At 37.6% G+C, this 22,966-nt stretch overlaps 1 protein-coding gene across 5 annotated transcripts in view; it reads right to left on the bottom strand.

Moving 5' to 3' along the window:
* Nucleotides 1-22,966, bottom strand: part of LOC110103111 (DNA repair protein RadA) — a 112,833-nt gene that overhangs the window by 46,544 nt on the left and 43,323 nt on the right. For all 5 annotated transcript variants that reach the window (XR_003700560.1, XM_020831685.2, XM_028694368.1 and 2 more), the window contains 5 exons: nt 14,254-14,361; nt 12,115-12,177; nt 11,678-11,758; nt 8,627-8,692; nt 7,612-7,767 (listed from right to left, as the gene is read on the bottom strand). Coding sequence is in view for 4 of the 5 variants with exons in the window: in XM_020831685.2 (XP_020687344.1) it covers nt 7,612-7,767; nt 8,627-8,692; nt 11,678-11,758; nt 12,115-12,177; nt 14,254-14,361 (474 nt within the window). In the remaining variant the exon portion in view is untranslated. The remainder of the gene's footprint in view (nt 1-7,611; nt 7,768-8,626; nt 8,693-11,677; nt 11,759-12,114; nt 12,178-14,253; nt 14,362-22,966) is intronic.

Here is a 22,966-nt window from a genome sequence, read left to right as displayed (position 1 = left end):
TTTTGACTTGTTTAATTTTTTGACTTAATGAGCTCCAAATTGGGTTAAATTTGAACCTAAGGTTTATAATGTCACTAATTTAATGTTCTCAAGTTTTACCCCTATTTGGTATGTGTAGAATTTCCTAGGATTTTTCTAAGTTGTCTACACATTATCCTTAATTATTTTCCTAGGTGACACTAGTGTTTAATTGGGCTTAAAGCTTTGGTCATCTAACCCTGACACTATATCACACATACCACAGAAAAATGCAAGTCTAGTCCTTAGTGGTGTGTGAGGTATAAATTTTTAAAGTTTGGAGTCAAAATCTGGCCAAAAACTTTGAAAATTTAATTCACCAAAATCCAGCCATTAAATTGAATTAAAAATTTTATGGCATATGGGTAACACACCATAGTGTGTTCTGTCCAAATTTGAGAACAATCAAATCACTGTATTAAGAGTTATCAAAGAAATTCAATTTTCATTAAAACCTTAATAACTCTGTATATAGTGATCAAATTTAGTCAAACTAAATTTTAAAATAGTATTGGGCTCGGTACGATTCCAACGAGCCCAAGAACACAAAATTTGGACTTAAAATGAATTTTTGGTGAATTTTTAAAGTTCTGGGCATTTTTTGAATTTGTTTTGACCATTTTTGGTCAAACTGAACGCCGGAATGGCGGCGCCCAATGAGAACGTGCCATGTGGCACGGCGGAACCCTCTAGTTAAATGAGTCAGCTAATCCAACCGAGGGGACGGGGTCCTTTCTGGGCCGTCCGATCACGCTGAAGGCGCAATCAGACGGTTCTGGTTGAACCAGAGCTAGAAAACTTCAAATGCCCATAACTTTCAAAATACTCAACGAAATTGCATGAAATTTGAACTGTAGCTAGAGGGCAACATAATCTAACAATGCCTAAATTTTGGAGTCTTCATGCATTGTATATTTGCTACAGTTTCAATTTGAAATTTAAACTAAAAACTATAATAACTTACAATCCAACTGTCGAATTTTTGTGTTATTGGCCTCGTTGGAAAGCTGCAGTGATCCTCTACAACTCTTATGAAGACACTAAGAGCTTTATCTTGTTGGATCGAAAGTTATATTTGAAACTCCTCTTTCTCTCTCTAGGTTCACCAATGAGGCTTTGGAGGCTTAGATTCGGTGGGGAAAGACTTGGAAATGCTACAGGAATATCTAGAAAAGGTTTTTGAGGATTTTTTAGGGTTAGAATATATCTTGATGAGAGATCTTAAGTGAGAGAATGCTAGGGTTAGTCCGCTTGCTCAAATGAAGGTTTTCACCCTATTTAAGCATCCCTAGACTTATTGGATGGTCTGATCAGCTCAGGGGCCTCCTTGATGCATGTCATCTGTCTCCAAGGCAAATAGAAGCAAGGAATCAAAAAGGACAAAGTACATCTATGTGGAAAGGTGAAATTGTCCTTTAAGCATATGGGATAGATTTGATTTAATCCTAATCTGATTAGGATTAGCTAAATTAGCTTAGGATTAGCTTAAGAGCCTATTTGAAACTGCTGTAATGGAAAATTGAAGAGATCTTGAGGCTTGAGGATTAAAACTTAGAAGAGTGGAAAGAGATTTAAGCTAGTTTGACCAAATTTACATATGTTGACTTGGTCAATTTTTGCTAGATTTGATTGGCCAAGATTTAAGGCATGATTAGGCCATAGTTTGGAGTTAATTTAAAGCTTGAAAGGGGTTAAATGGGTTGAATAGGTTAAAATAACCTATTTAAACATTAAAAGATATTTAGGTCAACCTAGGTTGACTTGGTCAACTAGGTTGACTTGGTCAACTAGGTTGACCTGGGACCCTAATTTGAGCTCAACAAGTTTGAAATGACATTTGAAAATCAATAGAAGTAGTTTCATGGCTTAGATAGGTCGTTTCAGTCAAATCACCTATTTAGACTCTTAAATGGCTCTTAGGTCAACCCTGTTGACTTGGTCAACCAGGTTTACCCAGAGTTTGGAAATGGGTCTAATTGATTTGTTTTGAAATTTGAAACTTGCTGGAAGTGGTTGCAAGCAATTTAGAGTTTATTTGGTTTGAAATTGATACTTGAGCTCCCCTAAGGGTTATTTTGGTGATTTTGACCCATAGTTGACTGGGGGTCAAAATGGGTCCACCAAAATGCAGTTTAATCTTCAATGGGTCAGGATTAAGTATTTGGAAGTGATTGGAGGCTTTGTAGAAAGCTCCAATGTCAAAATCCACTAGGTGGCAGATCTAGTGGCATAGGCTGTAAATATTTAAAGGTTTTACAGCCTTTTGATTTTGATTTAGTTTTTGGGGTTAGAGATCTCAGAATGAGCTTAAATTTGGAGGGTTGCCTCTAAAGACATGTCCCATCAGTATGCAACTGATAGACTCTGAATCAGAGGTCAATTGATTGGGTTTTGAAGTGTTTAAAAAATCTCTAAAAAAGGTCTTTAGGACAGGGCCTTTGGACTTAGGATTTGGGTTTGAATTTTGGATTTGATCTGGATTTTGAGTTTGATTAATTAAGTTTGAGTTATCTAAATCATTTATGATCATTTGGAGGATCATAATTGATTGGATAAGGTTGAAGTTTGATTATAAACAAGATTAAGGTTTGAACTGGAGATTAAGATCTTGAACTGGACTGGAGTCTGGATTTTGATTGAGGTTTGTTTTGAATTGAGATCTGGGTTAGCTTAAGGCCAGGATTGGTTTGAAGTCTAGATTTATCCTAGAATCTAAAGGGATTCTAGGGTTTAGGTCTTAGAGGAGTCATAGGTTCTAGATAGGTCCTATGATCTAGGCTCCTAAAGAATCCTAAGACCTATATAGATCTTAAGGTCTGGATCTAGGAGAATCCTAGAGTCTAGGATAAATCTTAAAGTCTGAAATCTAAAAGAGTCATAAGATCTAAAATAAATCTTAAGATATAGATTTATCTGGAGGAATCCTAGGATCTATCGTAGAACATAGGATCTAAAATCTAGAAGGATCTTAGGATTCAGGAAAATCCTAGGGTCTGGATTAATCTGGGATCAGGATTAATCTAAGGGTCAAGATTGACCCAAGTGACCTCATACAAAAATGAGGTCAACAAGGTCTACCTCTACCTTTCTTAACATAAGTTAAATCTAATACATCTACTTTCTAATTGGGTCATCGGAAGGCCGCCACTTTATGTGACCAAACCATCTAAGGCGACTCACTCTAATCTTACCTTCCACTGGAGCTACTCCAACTTTTTCACATATATGCTCATTTCGTATCCTGTCTCTAACACGAAAGCCACTCATCCACCTGAGCATCATCATTTTTGCAACAATTAACTTAATATTATGTTTCTCTTTTAATGGCCAACATTTTGCGCCAAAAAGCATTGCAGGTCTCACCACAATTTTTATAGAATTTTCCCTTAAGTTTGAGGAGTACTTTTATATCACACAACAAGCTCGATGCATTCCTCCACTTCAACCATCCAACATGCATTATACTAATAATATCCCCATCTATTTCACCATAACTCTGGATAATATACCCAAAATATATGTAACATGTACTCTTATTAATGACTTGATCGTCCAAAGTCACAATCACTCCACTAGAACTATTACTATTAAAATTATACTCCATATGTAGAACTTTATCAAAGGCTTTCTTTATCAAACCTCTCAATAAATGTATAGCTTCCATAGAAGACCTACCTGGCATGAATCCAAATAAATTTTGAGAAACATTAGTATCACGCCGCAATCTATGCTCCATAACTCTCTCCCATAGTTTTAAAGTATGACACATTAACTTAATTCCTCTATAATTCAAAAAATCTTATGCATCGCCTTTATTCTTAAAAATAGGAATCAACACACTCATTCTCTACTTGAACTAAATCTTTATTACTCTTATGTCCTTGTTTTGCTAATTTCTAATTATATTTTTCACCCTCATTAGTATCTAATCTATTATATAAATCAATCTTAAAAATAGGAATCAACACACTCATTCTCTACTTGAACTAAATCTTTATTACTCTTATGTCTTTGTTTGGCTAATTTCTAATTATATTTTTCACCCTCATTAATATCAAATCTATTATATAAATCAATAAAAGCTAAAAATCTTTGTATTGCATATTACATTCTTATACTCCTTACGGACTTCTTTATATCTTTCCCAATTATCATAATTTTTACATCTAAAATAATTTTTATAACAAATTTTCTTATTTTTTATTTTTTCTTGTATATTTTGATTCAACCACCTACTATTTTTACTATTTAGAGATTTTCTCTTTAATACTCCAAGAACATCTTTTACAACATTTTTAATATCACTAGCTACTATATAAGGAAAGGGACATTAAAAAACTCAAGAAGACCATACACTCTACATAAAACACTACTAAAATGGGAGTGACAATTCTTATTATATATATCAATGGCATAATTGTTTATAGGTGGTGATAATAATAATAATAATAATAATAATAATAAAACTCATTGAATAATTTGAGATCAATTATCTCAAGAAGCTAAAACACTTTCCTCGATATAAAACTAGTTAAATTATAAAAAGATATTTATCTAACAGCACGAATATGTGAAAAATCCATTAAGAGAAACAAATATGATAAATTTCAAGGAAAAAAAACTCCATTAAAATCAGGCCAGAACTAAGCACAAATGATGAAAGAGTAGAAATTGACAAAAGGGCAATGTGGTCTCTAAAAATTCGTGCTTCGACCTCTCCACGCCTCTTTTTGTCAACGAGGAGAATTTCAACGAATTTAGGTTCTGGGATCAAAAGGCAGATTAGGTTTTAGATAAGAAATTACCCGAAAATTCGCCCTCATTTTGCGAGTATTTTATGATCTGAGTTCGGGTTTCCCATAGGCACAACCCCTATGGTCCTCTCGAGATAATGAGAAAGAACTTTTTATTAAGGCTAGTCATTAAATAGGACGTAATAACTACCTAACATATAATAGAAACAATTTTATAATTTGAATTTAATTTTGAATTTTTTAGTTTATGATTTGAAATTTATCATCATATAATTAAAGCGAGTAACGGGGGAATGATGACGGTTGGATTAAAATCACATGGTTCTGTCGTCCCTGACTATCATGGTCCTTAGTCTACTTAGTCTGCGGAGGCAGTCAACCCAGCCTGATTGAAAGAACCTTGTCGGCAGCCATGAGTTGCTACGTCTAAGGACACCTTATATAAAACTAGAAAGGATGTTTGTCTAAGGGGTTGAATTTAAGTCAATCTTAGCTAAAAAAAGTGTTTTCTATCTTATACAGCGCACCATATAATTCATTACTAAAGGGACTTTTAACCATTAGCGAATATAGAGGTTTTGGCCGTGACCGTTATATGGTGGTGTCATTATATGACAAAATTAACCGGTAAAAGGGCATTTGTCACATCCCTGCAGGAAAGAAGTTAATTGAGAATGAATTGTAGTAATTGAGAATTAAGTTGATCAATTTTCTTATATCTTGGAGTGCAAAATCTTAATGAACTATTGAAATTACTTAATTTGTTAAGGACTTTAACACTAGTTTTGGTTCTTAATATATTAACTTTCTCTAGACAAGGAGGATCGTCCATATAACAACGTATAGGACCTAATATGCATACATCATACACTGAGCCAACTCCAAATTGAATCAGTTTATTTTCAAGCAAGCAAATCATTTTGCCCTCTGTTTTTTTAATCAATTGAAATGACACATATTTATTTATTATTTATTTAAATCATTTAAAATGATACAAATTTGTTTAGAATTAATTAACCTGGGGATCTTTTGTTATTTAATTCTCATTTTTTCTCAACTGGGTCAAAAATATAACAGACAGGATCTTCTGTACATGTTATTTAAGCAAGCAAGAAAGGAATTTATGCTATTTTAGTGTAAAAAGATTGATGATGACAGCAACAGGGCGGGCAGAGAGAGATGAAGGGGCTTGCTCCCTACATGCGGTCGAGTGAGAGAGGAGGGCCAACGGCTAGGTGTGCCAGCTCGAGAACAAATCATGCAAGACGATTCAGATGGTTGGAGGTCGGGACGCGACTGGGACACGGGACTAGAGATCGGCCTTGAATTGGAGACGAACGTGGGTGTCAAGTCGGAGGTGCAGGCCGCGTGAGGCACAAAGGAGTTGAATGGGGCTTCTTTGTCTAGACTTTTGCGTGCGGTAGATAGATAACAAGGGAGAGGGAGTTCAAGTGCCTGGGTTCCTGTGTGCAGCATCCAGTGAAAACAAGAGAGGGAGCACATGCATTAGAGACGGAGAGGGGCAAGCGCGAGAATGTCGAATGGCCCCAGAATGGTTCCTACATGTGGTACAAAGGAAATGAGAGAGTGGGCAAGCGGTTTCGACTGCTAGGGTGCTTCCCTCGTGTGTGTTTAACTGAGAGGAGTCGAGTGGGAGTCCTCTTCTGGCTACCATAATTTGAGGGAGTTATGAGGAGTTAGTGGGTCAGTGGTCAACATACGATAGCAAAAGTTAGTTAAAAACTAATCTAATTATCCCATATTTTTATTATATTGCATTTTCAATAAGTCTGATAACTCAATTCATACACAATTCAAAAGCAATCTCACCTTCATGCTATTTATAGAGTTCTCGAGCATTTAAAATTTAACCCAGAAAAAGGGTACCTAATAAAAATATGAAATGAAAGAACTAGAATGCTTATATTAATGCTGACTATGCGGGGTCACAAGTGGATAGATGATCAACTTTAAGATATCACACATCACTCACAAGAAATATTGTAGCAAGAAATATTGTAGCATGGAGAAATACAAAACAGCATACAGTCTCAAAATCAAGAGCAGAATCTGAGTGCAGCGCAATTGCCCAAGAAGTTCATGAATTGTTGTTGTTAAAAATTGTGAACTCACTAAAGAGCTTTGCAATCCAGCATTGAATAAATATTTTGAACAAACTACAAATGATGGATCTCTACAAACTAATTTGAGCGGGGATGTTGACAAATCGCAGAATGTCAAAAAAAAAAGGAAAATAGGAACCAAGCCTGTGTTTATGGCATCCTCCATCCCACAAATTACCAAGGTATAGGTACCAAAGTCCATGAATTCAAGGGGTTGAAATTCAATAAGGCAAGGGGCTACTAATAAGCTGGCCTTTCCGAGATTTCAAAATAAATGATTGTAATTACTTTTCTACCGAGAATTCTATATATTTCTAATGTAGCCTAGGTAGCTCTTTGTATAAACAACACTTAAATGAATGAGAAATACAGAAATTTTTACCACTCCCCTCTTTTCTATAGTTAATAAATAGGAAAATTATAATCCATTTATTAAAGAACTACCATTATCATAATAGATGCCATGAATTCCGTTTAATAGTTCTAGTCAATTTGAAATCAGATTCATGATGGACTGAAAAAGCCCACAATTTAGAAAGAAAAGCTACATTTGCGGCAAAAAACACACTGATGGGGCAAAAAAAATTTGTTCTTCAAGGCTGACCAGTGGCATTTAGATTTAGTAAACTAGTGTATAAAAACATGCTGATAAAAAAATTCTACAAACACTTTTACATTCACATAAACAAGTGTTGTGTTATCAAATTTTAACTTACCTGAATTTCAATAACAAAGGTTCGAGACCCATCTACAACAATTGCAAGCGCAAGTCCAGCCAAGACATCTGAATCGGAGTAATTCTCACTTAGAAACATTTCATTAGGATTGGAGACTGCCTGAAGGCCTGATTCCGTCATTTCAAGCAAGCCAAGCTGGCAGAAAGAAAGTTCTTTAATTTATCCTGAATATAATAAAAAAATAAATAATTTAGTAGTTTAAATTCAGAATGCAATATAATTGGATAGTCTATGTCCATGCTTTCACAACTTCATCATACTTCAGAAACCTTTCCGTGGCACAACAACAAATAAGAATCCAGAAATAATAAATATAATTGTGATTGACACTTAATTTCATCTGTAACATCATGGCAACTAGTAACACAGCAGAGCAACAGAAAAAGGATATAGGCAAAATAGTCTGCCAAGTTAATCCCAATTCGCAAACAATGGCTTACGTGGTATGTATGGTCTTTAGCTCTTGCATTTTGCAGACTAACACAAGTACTTATGGCTTATTCTATTATAATTAAGCATATTCACACTATTCGTTCATTTAGTTTCTAATATAAATATTAACATTTTGAATCTCAGAAGTTCGTAATATTCCAAAGCTATACTAACTATTAAGATAATAAAGTTTTGTTAAGATCCTGAACTAAACTAATAATTGCTTTTTTGGTCAAGATAGCTACCTACAAAAAAAAGGTATAAAATAGCCTAACAACATCACATGCTCCAACTACTAAGAGAGTTTTTTCTCCCAAATATTTTACTTTCTTTTTCTAGTTGAGATCGCTTGTTATTTTTATATAATTTTAACCATGGAAGATAAGCCTAGCTTAATTAAGTTTCCATATGAAGGTACTATTAATCATCAACCTTAACGCAAAAGAAAACAGAACAATGCATATGCCATCTACAGAAACCATGGTTAATAATTAGCGAAAGGTAATTGAAGATTAATAAAGAACCATTTAAAAAATAAGCCAAAAAAATCAACTTGCATTACCTCATCTGTTGAACCAAAACGGTTCTTCACTGATCGCAACAACCGATAAGATGAATACCTCTCCCCCTGAAATATGGTACAGGTTTACAATCATGTAATATTCATATAGCAATATTCATTCTAGCAGATAAAGTTTTCAATCTGAATTGTGAGAAAAAAAGAATAGCAATTCGAAGTCAGTGAAGTAGCACGCAAAGAGGTTGCAACAACCTTCCATATGCTATGAACAAAAAAGAAATTCTAACATCTGGTTCACAAGCAATAGTTAAAATGACCTTTTTGTCAATAAAATATCGAGTTGTTCAGCCAAGCACAAGCTCAAGAATATCAATTAATCAGAGCAAGAGAAAAAGGAAAATGATAAAACAAGAACGTTAGCAACAAATCAATGAAGATCCTAAGAAAAAAGGTGTACCTAGAGCATGAGGATCACGCCAATATGGAACTAAGGGAGGGATTGATGTTGAAGTTCTATTTAGAACCCAATTCTATATTAAGATTGGAACAGCATTTCAAATACCAAGCAACACAAATATAACAAAATACCTTAAGAAAACAATTTTATGGACATGGCTATAGATTAAAATCCAATCACTAGTTTTCCCTGCATATGCATTACCATGCAAGTATTTGAAAAATGTGTGTTTTTGAACGATGAATTGCCAGGCAACAATCATTGACTGCTTCAATGAGATTCTACCATATTACTCAACATTTGGGTGGGGCCATATTTTAACAATGCTTAGTAAAACCGTAACCCCATGCTGTAAATAATGACTTGAAAAAAGATGTCATGCAAGAAGTACATTGATACATTGTGCATGGCAGAATATTGAGGCAAATAGAAAATTCAAAGAAAAAGAAAATGATACTCAAATAAAAATTCCTCAGGTATTGTGGTAAAATTCTTAATAAAAAATGTTGAAAACCCAAAGCACGAAAACAGGGATGTAAATCCTCAAGCATCCACAACAGTGAGACATTCTGGAGCTACTCAACATTTCATTTAATACAATTTCACTCCAAATACAAGAAAAAGAATCTGATTTATAAAAATAAAGTTACAAAAAATAAAATCAAATAATATGTAACCAAATTTAACCTTATCCAAAATTAAATTTACAACTAAGATATTCAAATTAATGATTCTCCATAAAGATACTTCAACTAGATTTAAAATATAAAAAATCTAATAAATTCTAAAACCTACAGTCAGGAATAAAGGAATTTGGTATCCATTATTTAGTAAGAGTAATCCTTTTTTATAATAGAGAATCAAATACAATTTTTAGAGGTACAATAAAATAATTATAATCCACTAGCTACAAATAGGAAACTTTTCTAAAGTACTTTGCAGATGTTAGCACTCCCTCTCAAGTTGGAGCATCAATACAAATAAGCTCCAGTTTGTTTCATAGTTTGAAAACTGATGCAGACCAAAAGCCTTGGTAAATAAATCTATCAACTATTTTAAGTTAGAAATATGATTAACAATCATCTTAGATAACACTGCATTCCAAATGATGTGACAAATAACCACAATGTGTTTGATTCTTTCATGGAATATGGTATAACTAGCAATATAAATGACAGCATGATTGTAATAGTTTAAAACCATAGGTTGTGCAACTAGGATACTGAATTCCTTAAGAAGGATCTTAACCACATCATTTCATATGTTGAGTGTATCATAGCTTTGTAGTGTGCATTAGAGTTTGATTTGACCACCACTATTTATTTCTTACTCTTCTATGTAACCAATATGAAGTACAACGATATGAATTTTCTATCATAGATTGATCCAGCATATTCAACATCATAAAAATCTCCACCATTAAGATGATCATTCTTAATATATAGTGGCCATTTTCCCTCGTGACTTCTTGATATACCTTAGTATATACAACAGTTTTCTAATATTTTATTTGGAAATTTGTACCTGATGACCTAACTTCTACAACAAAAGAGATATATAGTAAAGTGGCAATAAGACAGATCAAATTACCAACCAACCTATGAGCATAAGAAGAATCCTCAAAATTATTAGGCTATTAGCAACATTTTGATCAACAGGTTCGCAACCTAAGAGACCAGTTTCCTTAAGTCTTGAGGCAATTTTCTAGCCTCAATTTGAGGTGCATCTTAAGGTGCGCATCTTGAAACACCTTTTAAACAAGGATATGTACAAATACTTCTGAAGAGAACTAGGTAGACAAGATGTATTACACGAAGAACGTTAAAAATAGATAGAGGACATGCAAAATTCCAAGAATATGAAATCAGACATGTAAAATGATGTAGGTAAAGACTCTTTCAAGAGAGTATGATTTTCAAGTTACTCAATTAATAATATTGTACTATGGCATCATCTATGCTGCTAGCAACCCTTTTTTCACAAACAATACAAACATATTAAAATTAATTGTATTTTATACAAGAAGACTATCACTCTCACGTTTCCAATTCACATCAAGTGGCTAATATTTTTTTCCAAAGCTCTGAATCATCTACATATATCTCATTTATGAAATAAATTGAAGCTAACATATATATATATATATATATAACAACCTAATTTTCTCCTCTAGCAAATACAAAACAGGGTAGTTCAGCCATCCATGACTAGCCCCTAAAGGAATTAACCAATGACTTATACAAGGATAACGTGAAAAAACAATCATCCAATACTGGAAGATCATTATTCAATTTAAGGAAATAAATTCTCAATTAAATAAGAAAGTAAACATTCACGGACCAAAATCTCTTGCAACAAGCCCATCCCAACCATATAACCTTCCTGGTATTTACTTACAAAAGCAAGTAAAAAATGTATTCAGGTTAAACTGCTCCCACAAAATGACTTCCGTAATACCCATGCTTGCTTCACTTTACGTCAAATGCATATTGAAACTATTTGAGAAAGTTTTACTTAAATTTAAATCTTTGAAATTGATGTTGAGTAAATATAACAAATCCTAAGTTGAAGAGAATCGATTATTGTTCTCTCTACGCAAAAGTGTACTAGGAAATGAGTATTTGACAAGATCCAACCTCTATATATAAAACGGCATCCACCATGTGCTCCAGCATACGAGGACCGGCGATATCTCCAGTTTTCGTTACATGTCCAATCTGAAAAGAATAAATAAAACATCAGCATCAGCTAGTTAAAATATGTATCTAGGGCATTAAAACCTCATGAAAGTAACGATCATGAAGCGTCATGCAGTATGCATAATTAGAGCATTCATGCTACCTACTAATTCAAGGCATCTAAACATAATTATAAATGAGCATAAACACATGGTAAATCCAATAAAAAGTTGAGACTTTATATAATAATGAAAGTAAAAATAATAAATCATAATTAATGGCTGATGTATAATTACATGATTTATAATTGCAGCAATAACATGCTTTCATAAACCAAAATCATGCTCTTTACGATATTATTGTTTAAGAATGTTGGATATAAGAAAGCAACTTACAAGGAGCACAGGAATGTTTGTTTCCTTCGCAAAATGAAGCAACTTCAAGGTGCATTCTTTGACCTGTGGCACATTAAATGGATATAAATGACAAAACAAGAGAGTGGGAACACAGTTACTTTATAGTATATGCATAATAAATAAATAGATAGAGATTAGATTTATAGTCATATTTAACCATCAGAATGAAACTAACATACATATATATACAATAATACAACCAATTTATAAGTTCTACATGTACAAGAGTTTGATGCTTCGATGAAATTATAAATCCAGAATGTTAAGAAGTAGCTTCATTGGAGTATTTGAAGTTTCATCTTACTAAAAAATGAACTGCACACATAAACAAAGCATTAAATCCTTCACCACGGAATCAAGAATGGAAACTTCCAATATTGCAGCCCCAACTACATCACCAAGTAATCATGGACAAGAATCTCAAAATAATGCAAACCCCCCGCCATAAACAAGTAATCTTAGCAGGTAATAATAAGACAACGCAACATCATCTCAGGGACAGTTCAACTTAATGCATATTCATTCACACATCAACAAGATTTAATCACCTCTGCACCAAAATCATGGAAATAAAGCGATGTAAAAAGCATCTTACATTGTTAACTTGTTGTAAAGACATAGATACACTCAAAACATTCATTGTTAATTCTCTTTAAGGATAAGTTATGCAACATGAGAAGAGTTCTTCACAATATCAAAGCATTGATTATTAATTCTCTTAAAGGATGAGCCTTCTTTGGGTTGTGTCAAGCTGTAATTCAAGAAATTCCACATAATTTAATGCGATACAGAACTTTTTTTATTATTACTACTGAAAAGTTGGGAGGAACCTTTCTCTTTATAATAAGAGAAAAAGATATAGCAAAAGGCTAATCACAAAGTAAGAAAATAAAAAAATGGTCAAAATAAGATCAATTGGTTTCTCTGGAAGCTGAAGATCAGAAAGTTGAATTATGTGATAGAAGCCTCCTTGCATGAAGCAAAATAAATCCAAAAGTATGCCAGAGAGAGAATCTCAAACAAAAAGAGTACCACAAACAAAGACAACTCAACTTTAATATTGTTCATATTAGAGAACAATCTAGCACTTCTTTTGCTCCACCTAATCCAAATAGTAGCAAAGAAGAATATATATGACAGATCCTTGAAGCTGTGTTTTTAATATGCTCGTGCCCAAGATGAAAATAAAGAAAAAAAAATGCTTCCATGACCCTTATAACACCAAACAATTTATAAAGCCCCTTCCAAATGAATGTCAAAAAACATCATATATTATCACATATTAGGTGATGCTCCACGCTAGTCCTCAAAAAGAATGAAAATAAATGCAATTTTAGTGAATAGTAAACTAAATTCATGGAATTTTATGCAACATTTGCAAGTTCTTGGCAACACAACACTGGAGTGATAGATATCAAACTACACAATCATCTAATGAGAAGTTGGCTAAAGGAAAGAAACTTATGCCAGGAGGCATGGTATTGCTCACTTCAAGCAAAGTTTTCATACTTCATATATTCCAAAACTGTGGTCAATTTTAGGTCTATTTTCAGGTTGGGTATGAAATAGAAACAATCGCCAAAAGCTCTTAGATACATCAAAGTTTAAATGTATTATATTGCCATAATCCAGTGAAAAATCTTCATATTAGGACTGCAATAGAGAATCAGATCTTTGACTAGAAAAATAAATGAAATTTAACCTTCTCTTCTTGAATTGTGTAAGAAAAATCCTCAAAGAGATTACTCACCTTGGAGCATGTGGCATTTAAGAATCAATCACGACAAATGAAACCATAGTCTCAAATATTTTCGGGAAGTCATGTTTCAGATCTTAGAAGAGATGAAATTTTAAAAACTTACTTAAGCAAAATGAATGGCTCCAGAAAGGGTACAAAAAACACATTTTCTCTCATTAGCATACAATACACCTGGGAGACAAACAATAAGGATGTAAACACTAGGCATGTAAAGTACATCAGATAGAATATCTAACCTCCAACTAATGGAGCGAAGGCTATAAACCAGCTCGGGATTTGTAATTTTGTAAAACAATGAGTATATTAGAGAACAGGAAAAAGAATGCTACATGTTTATTTGAAATGTTTTATGAACGAACCTGTGTAATGTTCCCAGCACTTCCTATAACATCTCTCAGGTAAACTGTCTGTATTGAGTCCACAATAAGAGTCTTCGGGGAAAGATTTTGTACTTTATCCAGTATGTCCTGTGAGAGGTGGAAAAGAATTAAGCCAGAAATTAATGCAATATTCAGAACTAGAGATTAGAAAATTGAAGCATTTGAGCAGCTTCTTCATATGCCACACTAGCATTCAAAGCAAAATGTCTTGAATACCAAAACTAAATTGCTAAATACATGGCATTATAATTGATTCAGCATTTAAAGTAACCAATAACTAGAGCAGCATAAAATGCAAACGCATGTTTTATCTAAATAAACTCAAGCATACAGTTCAATCTTCGAACCAAGGTTTTGAACATTGCTGATGTTATCGACGCAAAATCAGGCCTGCATGCTGAAGCACGGACAGTTTCAGCATTCTCAACAACTAAGCGCTATTTCAGGTTTAAACACCCGATAATTGTAGACGTTACCAGCCCACCCAAATACAGCACCACCCTATCCAGATTAATCATAAGAAATAATCCGAGTGCTAAACGATTAAATTGATGGACTATCACCAGCCTACAAAATGCTGTTTCTGCCCACTGATATAAGAGTCTATGTATAGTAACATTACACAAAACATATTTTAACATAAAAGTGCCAATAACCAAATCAACCAGCCAATTTACTTCTAGTGAATCTTTTTCGATAAAACATCATAAAATGATATGATGAAAAGAATGCAAGATACATGGAAGGATGACTTTTTTCATTATGCTTGTAAATACAAATCTTTCATCTGTAACTGAAAAAATTAATTGAACCATAAGATTTAATAAATTATTTCATTTTCATGGATTATATTTCTAGCGTGGTTTAAAAAATTATTTGAGGCATACGCCTTGAGACGACCCTCAAACTTAGGCCCAAAATGAGCGCCTCGAGAATTAAACCTCGGTAGTGCCAGTGAGGCTTAAGCCCATTTTAATGAGGTATACCCCTCTAGGTTTTTTGAGGCAGCACCTTATTTTGATTAATCTTTATATCTTTATTATTATTATTATTATTATTATTATTATTATACAAAGAGAAAGAACCGCTTAAATACAAGACGAATGAATAAGGTTGAATGGTTTTGTTATGTTTAATAAAAATTTAAAAGAAAAACACTTCAAATTATAGAAGTGAATAGCTAGTGATAATGAAATAAATCATTGGGTTGTTAATTATATATTATCTAATGATGAATAGATAATAGCAAAAAATAGTGAAAGATTTCAAAATTGAGGAATGAATTTGATGATGAGGAAAATAAAGATATCAATGCTAATATTTAAATGGCTACTAAATTGTTAATAACATCTAATTCACAATTAATTTAAAGAAAGTAGCAAAGTGGAGTTTAAGCTTCAAAAATATATCAAATGTTGATTTAAATATAATGAATTACTTTGTTGTATTATTAATTTATTGCTTTATTTTGTATTAAATTAAATTCAATGTTAATTAATATGATGAGTTAATAAAATTGAAGAAGCTTTAGAAGATGACAATGAGATAGAATTCAAAGATGATACAATTATTACATACAAGGGCTATTATGAAGAATATGAAAGTAAGGATTCGAAATGGATTATAATCTTTATGGTGTATTTATCTTTTAAAAAAGTGTTTGCTTTGAATATCATTTAAAACTTTCACATTTTATAATAACATTTAATATTGAGATTTGTAGTTTATATCTTTATGATGATGAATCAAATAACTATGTTGATGTTTTGTTTTATTTTTGTCATTTTTATGAATTATTGTTAAGTTCATGTGTTTTTTATTTTTCTATTTTGAGATTACCATCTCGATCTGCCTCAAGGCTTATGCCTTGCCTCGCTACGTAAAAACGCCTCAACTCCTATTTTGCCTTTTTAATCTTTGATTCCTAGTCATCCGTTAAATCATTTTGTGCTACCCTTTTCCTTGTTAAGTGCTATGTATTTTGGAAATAAATTGCACATGCATTGCTATGAGAATTTCCAAGTTCTACAGATTACAAAAGAAAAACAAAAGGAGAGGTTTGTCCTTCCTATTTCAGCAGACTAAGACTCAAAGACCTGCTTGAAGAGCTTTGAGATGCATATGAATGTTATTAGAGTTTCCTTTAAATACTTATGCTTTCATATGTGAATTGATTAGAGAAGATCATTCCAGAATCCATAATCCCGGAAGATAACAATAAAGAAAAATGTAAATTACATTTACAGTTGCCACACAAAAACAGATGCAAATGTACATGCGGGCTCACACAACACAAACACACAAAAAGGAACCCATGAAGAAATGATTCACCTAATGTATTACTTAGCAACCTCCTCTTGGCTTCTGTGTGCCATTTTTCATTAAGATGTACAGCATATTTGTATCATCAAAAAGTAAAAAACCAACACATAATGGTATTCATGCATATTCTGAACGGTCTCCATTTAGCGTACATATATGATGTTGACAGACCACCTCAATGAAATATAAATCTCTGAAAGAAAATTTTGGCAGATAAGATAGAAGGCAAATCTTCTAGATAAACATCATTCTGTTTATGTTAGACCAGCCCAGGATGGGCCGGTTGGACCGGTCCAACAGGGACCGGTCCACTGCTACGCGAGACGAGCTGGGCGGAAACGGCAGCAAGGGGCGGAACTCCCTGTGGACCCCACGTGGGATTAATTCTGATTTGGGAGGGAGAAATTTGAATGAAGGCGGCTGTTTTAGGAAATCCATTATTGTCCTTTATGATTATTTTTGTTTAATTAGGAGATTGGGGGGAATTAGGGATCATCTTGAATTTGAATGAGAAGTTTGAGATCTCTTGGTGTTCTTGGGCTCTAGGGTTTGCTAGAGACTTGTGGAGAGTTGTTCTTCCTCTCGAATCGAAGAACGTTGTATCTTTCTTTGTTTTGCTTTCATTGCTAGTGAAATAAAAGCCGTTTCTTGCGTTTTCTCTCAGATTTCCCTGTTTTCCTGCTGTTTTCTCTGCTGTGGACAGCAGTTTGCTGCTGTAAATTTATTAGTTTGGGTTAGAATTACTTGTGAACCAAGTAATTCCTATCAAATTGGTATCAGAGCATCGATTCGGGGCCACCGGCGGCTGAAATTCTGAAATTTCAGCAAGTTCCTCGTCTCCGGAAGAAGATTTCTGTGAATCCGTTAGAAGAACAATGGCCGGAAAGAAGGTGGACGTTTTGGAAGGCGAAGTTGGTCAATCGAAAACCGATTTGGAGGAGAGATTCTTTGATTTTCAAAATCAAATCACCACTAACAATGAAAGGTTGGAGGGAAAATTTATGGCCATAGAAGAAATGATGAAGAAATTATTGGAGATGAAGACTAATCCGACGACGTCGGAAGCAAGAGAGGCTACCGGAGACCACGGCGTAGGAGGAAATCCGAACCCGCTTCGGGGGGCGGAGGAATCCGGCAGTAGAGATCCTTGAGGGAGAGGACGACATGCCACCTCTAGAGCCACTTTCTAGAGAGGAGATGAGCATGGGAAATTGATCGCGAGGGCGATGTCAGACGGAGTCGAGGTGTGGAATTCAGCGGTACAAGGTGTGGGATCTTTGAAGGCAGGAGGGGGGAATATAGGGAAAGTGCAGATTTTAGCGTAGATAGAGAGAATATCGGCGTCCAAGGTGCTGAATTATGAGCGTGCGAGGTGACTGGATGAAGTTTGAAAGGGGAAAGGGGAATATTGCATGACGTGTCGAAATCCAACGCCGAGGGAGGACCGGGACAGCACGGTCAGGATATTGGGGAGCACCGTCAGCTTCAAAGACGGAAGATGAAAAGGTTATGAGAGAGTAACCGGATGAGGTACGGAAGGATCCGAAAGGTGATAAGTTTGATAGAATGCCATCTTTGAGGGCGAAGATGGCCCTGGTTGAGTCTAATGAGAGGTGGACGGTTACTTCCGCTGTCACGGGTTGACAGATGATGAGAAGCTACGGCGCAGGATTTGTGTCGGAAGGGAAGGCGCTAGGCATGGTATCATGTGGCGAGACAAGAGGGAGCCTATCCGGAGCGGAGAGAGTTTAAGGATTGTTTATTAGAGCGTTTTTCGCAGCCGATGGGTGAGGATGACTTTCTGATGAAAAAATTTTGCTCTAACCGCAGGAGGGACTTGTGGCGCGATTGCTTGGGACAGATTTGAGTAACCCTGGCAAGCAGATTCGATCACATTTTCTGAGTCGTTCCATGGAGAATAATTTCGATGAAGGGGCTCAAGACCGAGATACGAAGCAGGCTGTCAGAGTGCTTGGAGCCAAGGATTATGGTAAGGTTATGGAGCTTGACAATTGGTTGAGGGATCAAGAAGAGTCTGAGAAGAGCTCGAGCCGCAGCTGGCACAGTACTCAGGGGATCGTACAGAAATGACTACTGGGGTCGGCTCATTAGCTCTCAAAGGGTAGCCCGAGGTGGACAAAGGAGCACCCAAGGAAAAAGACTTGGAGGAGAAATATGTGGACGTTCAAAACGGCTGACCGAGAAAAGAAATGCAAGACAGAGAGAGCAAAGGGTTTGTGCTGTCAGATGTGGATGAGAGAGTACATGCGATGGCATAATGGTCAAGGAACGCATCTCTTCCATTTCCGTCTCGTGTTGTGAAGAGTCGAGGAAGAGCGGTAAGAGCGAGCTGGGAAGTGCCCCGAGGTGGAGTGGATGAGAAGTTGCTATGGATAACTCCGCTAGCAGACAGTCTCTCTGATAACTCAGTAGTGGGGACTACTCGAGTCGACACTATGGAGCTGTGAAGGGAGAGATCTCGGTCGCGAGGTTGTGGTCGTTGCATGACAGTGGGATGCAACCCACAATTTTCAGGTCTTCCACGCCAGATTGATAGATGTCTTGGGGATGGAGCTAGTAGATACTGGAGGTACGCGAGTAATGATGGGCGCCGGAAGGTGAGAGATGGGTCGAGGTTGCCCTGTCTAGGAGTAGGTAATTGAAGATTCAAGGATCCATGTAAAGGAAGACTTCCTTCCCTTGGAATTGGGGTACAGATGTCATTCCTTGGATGATAATGGCTGCAAACATTGGAGAGACCTAAAATCAATTGGGAACACTGATGGATGGAGGTTGGTGGTTGGGCAAGAAGTAGGACATTCAGGGTAGATTCCGGGCGACCTAAGGCAAGGTTTTGTCTAAATCCCTCCATCAGGAACCATTCGATAGTGAGGGAGGAGGAGGCTTTCTAGTGAGTTGCACCGCTTGTGCAAGGGGTCCGATTGGATCGAGGAAGGACTAATGTTCCCTCTGCACTACAAGCCGCTCATATACACCAATTCAGAGAGGTCTTTGTCAACCGCCCAGGGTTTAACTCCTCAAGAGAGAGTTGGATGCGATGCATCGACTTTGAAAGAAGTGAGATCGATCAGCGTCCGTCCTTACCGCTTACCCCTAGTATTCAGAAAAGATGAATTTGAATAAGGCTGATCTGGGAAATGCTGGGAGGCAGAGATATCAACCCACGCAACAGCCCTTTTCTAGTCTTATTCTCTTAGTCAAGATCCAAAGGACGGGAGTTGGAGATTTTGTGTGGATTACAGGGCTCTGCGATAAAGGCACTTGTCCAGACAAATTCCCAATTCCTGTGATTGATTGAGCTGTTGGACGAGCTACATGGTGACATGAGTTCTCTAAGCTAGATCTAAAATCTGAAGATACACCAGATCAGAATGAAGAGACGCGATGTTCCAAGACAGCATTCAGGACAATGAAGGCATTATGAATTTTTTTGCTATGCCTTTGTTTTGACTATACGTGCTCCTGCAACATTTCAACTCCTTGATGATCGTTTTGTATTCAAGCAGCACCTTAGAAGTTGTCCTAGTCTTCTTTCGTATGACTTCTGGTGTACAGCAAGACTGTGGAGGAGCACTGGGAGCATTTGAGTAGTGGTATTGGATAGTGCTTCTAGTAGACACCAGTTGAAAGCGCACCTAAAGAAGTGCAGCTTTGCTCAGGCAAGTGTGGAATACTTGGGACAATGTGTGGACATCCCACAAGATGATGCGGATCACAAAATGTTGGGGGGGGGGGGTGTTGTGGGATGTGGGAGAGGGGAGAGGAGAGTAGACGAGAGAAAATCTGAGAATTGAACGAGGGAGAGAGGAGTGGGAGAGTGAGAGTAAAGAGAGAGAGAGAGAGAGAGAAGAGAGAAGAGAGATAGAGGAGGGAGATGTGATTGGGAGAGGGAGGTGGAGGTTGAGAGAGAGAGAGAGAGAGGAAGAGAGGGAGAGCAGAGAGAAGAGAGAAGCGAGAGAGAATGGAGAGGGAGAGACGAGTGAGTGAGGGAGAAGAGAGAGTGAGGGGAGAGAGGGAGTGAGGGGAGAGAGAGAGGCGGAGAGAGAGAGAGAGACTGGGGAGAGAGAGAGAGAGGATTGAAGAGAGAGAGAGAGAGAGAGGATGGAAAGCGGAGAGACAAAGATTGAAGAGAGAGAGAGAGAGAGAGAGAGAGAGAGGAAGGGAGAGGAATGGGGGAGAGGGAAGGGTAAAGTGGAAGTGGGTTACGAGGAGATTGAGAGAGAGATGAGATTGAGAGAGAGAGAGGAGAGTGAACTGGGAGAGAGAGGAGAGAGAGAGAGAGGATGAGAGAGAGAGAGTAGAGATGCAAGAGGAAGGGAATGCGGAGAGATGGGGGATGAGAGAGAGGGGAGAGACGAGATGAGAAAGGGATGAATGGGGAGAAGCAGATGGAGGAGAGAAAGATGAGAGAGAGAGGAGAGTATGAGAGGATGGGAGGGAGAGGATGGAGAAGTGGTGAAAGGGGGAGAGGAGAGGGAGTAAAAAGGAGAGGTTTGGAGGAGGGTGGAGGAGAAAGGGAGAGGGGGGGAAGGAATGGAAAGTGGGAGAGAGTCGGAGATTGAGAGAGAGGGAGGGGGAAAAGGGAGAGAGAGAATGAGAGAGAGAGAGAGAGAGAGATTTGACGAGAAAGAGAGAGGAGAGAGAAGAAAACGAGAGAGAGGAGGTTGGGGGGAGAGGGAAGGGAGGGAGGGGGAGAGAAAGAGAAGAGAGAGTGATTGCGGTGAGAGATGGATGGGAGGAGATGAGAGGGAGAGAGGGGGAGGGAGAATAGAGGAGAGAGAGCGGGAGGGAGGGAGGGAGATGAGAGGGAGGGCAGCTTTTGAGAGAGGGAAGCGAGTGAGGAGGGAGTGAGGGAGAGAGAGAGAGAGAATAGAACTAGAGATTGGGACGAGGGACGAGATAGGCGAGTGGAGCAGATAGACGAGCGAGAAGAGAGGAGGAGGAGAGAGGGAGAGAGAGAGAGAGAGAGAGAGAGGAGAAGAGAGAGAGAGAGAGAGAGAGAGAGAGAGAGGCGAGAGAAGATAGAGAGAGAGTGAGAGAGGAGAGGGGAGTGGGAGAGAGAGAGGTAAGAGAGGGGGGGGGGTAGGGAGATAGGAGGTACGGGACGAGAGAAGTAGTGGAGTAGGCGAGAGGGAAGGGAGGGGGGAGAGGGAGAGGGAGGAAGAAGAGAGCGGAGGGGGGAGAGAAGAGAGAGGTAGGGAGCAGAGAGGAGGAGAAGTAGAGAGAAGATGAGAGAGAGAGAGAGGAGGGCGAGATTAGAGAGAGAGGAGCGGGATGGGAGATAGATGAGAGGGAATGTGGTGGCGGTTGGGGAGAGGGAGATATGGGGGGAGAGGGAGAGGGGTGAAGGGTTTTGGTAGAGAGAGAGAAGCTGAAGGAGAGCGAGAGAAGGAAGAAGATATACTTGTGGTTGTCGAGTTTGTTTGGAGTGTGGGTCGCTTGAGAAGTGGACAGGGGGGCTAGAGAGGGAGAGAGAGAGAAGAAGAGAGGAGAGAGAGCAGAGAGAAGGATGGGGAGAGGGAGAGAGAGAGAAGGGAATGGATTTGGGGGAGAGAGGGAGGGGGAGGGGTACAGGGAGAGAGAGTGTGTAGAGAGAGGGGCAGAGAGGAGAAGGAGAGATGGAGAGAGAGAGAGAGATGAGAGAGAGAGAGACGACGAGAGGAGAGGGAGAGAGAGAGTAGAGGTGGGGTGGAGTTAGAGGGAGGAGAGGATAGGTGATTTGAGTGAGGGGGGGGAGAGGCGAGGATAGGATGGAGGTCGAAAGTGATGGGGGAGAATCGATAAACCATGAGAGAGGGGAGAGAGAGAGAGAGACACATGGGTGCCGCCACTGTGCAACGGATTGAGAAGAGAACGAAGAGAGAGGAGAGATTGGAAAAGCGTGAGAGCAGGATTGAGGAGATTAGGGAGAGTAAGGAGTTGAGAGACCATGAGGGGATGGGGGGTGGTAGAGAATTATGATAAGTGAGAGGGAGGGGGAAGAGATGAAATAGTGGGATAGAGGGGAGATTGGAGAGAGAGAGAGATGAGAGGAGGGAGGTGAATGAGAGAGAGAGAAGAGGAGAGAGAGATGAGAGAAGAGAAGATGAGAGAAAGAGAAAGTAGAGAAGAGCGGGAGGAGATTAGAGGGGAGGAAGAATGGAAGGAGTTGAGGAGGGGAGGAGAGGGAGGAGATTTTTTTTTGGAGAGAGAGTGGGAGGAAGAGGGGAAGAGGAGAGAGTAATTGATAAGAGATGGGATGAGATGAATGAGAAGAGCGTAGGAAAGGAGAGTGGGGAGAGGGAGGGAGCGAATTGGAGGAGAGGTATTGAGGGGGGACTTAGAGAGAGTATAGGGGAGAGAAAGAGAA

Source organism: Dendrobium catenatum, unplaced genomic scaffold (genome assembly GCF_001605985.2).
Source record: "Dendrobium catenatum unplaced genomic scaffold, ASM160598v2 fragScaff_scaffold_465, whole genome shotgun sequence".
In the NCBI taxonomy this organism is placed as follows: domain Eukaryota; kingdom Viridiplantae; phylum Streptophyta; class Magnoliopsida; order Asparagales; family Orchidaceae; genus Dendrobium; species Dendrobium catenatum.
The sequence above is the reverse complement of the archived record's forward strand: the minus strand, read 5'-3'. Positions and strand labels throughout refer to the sequence as shown.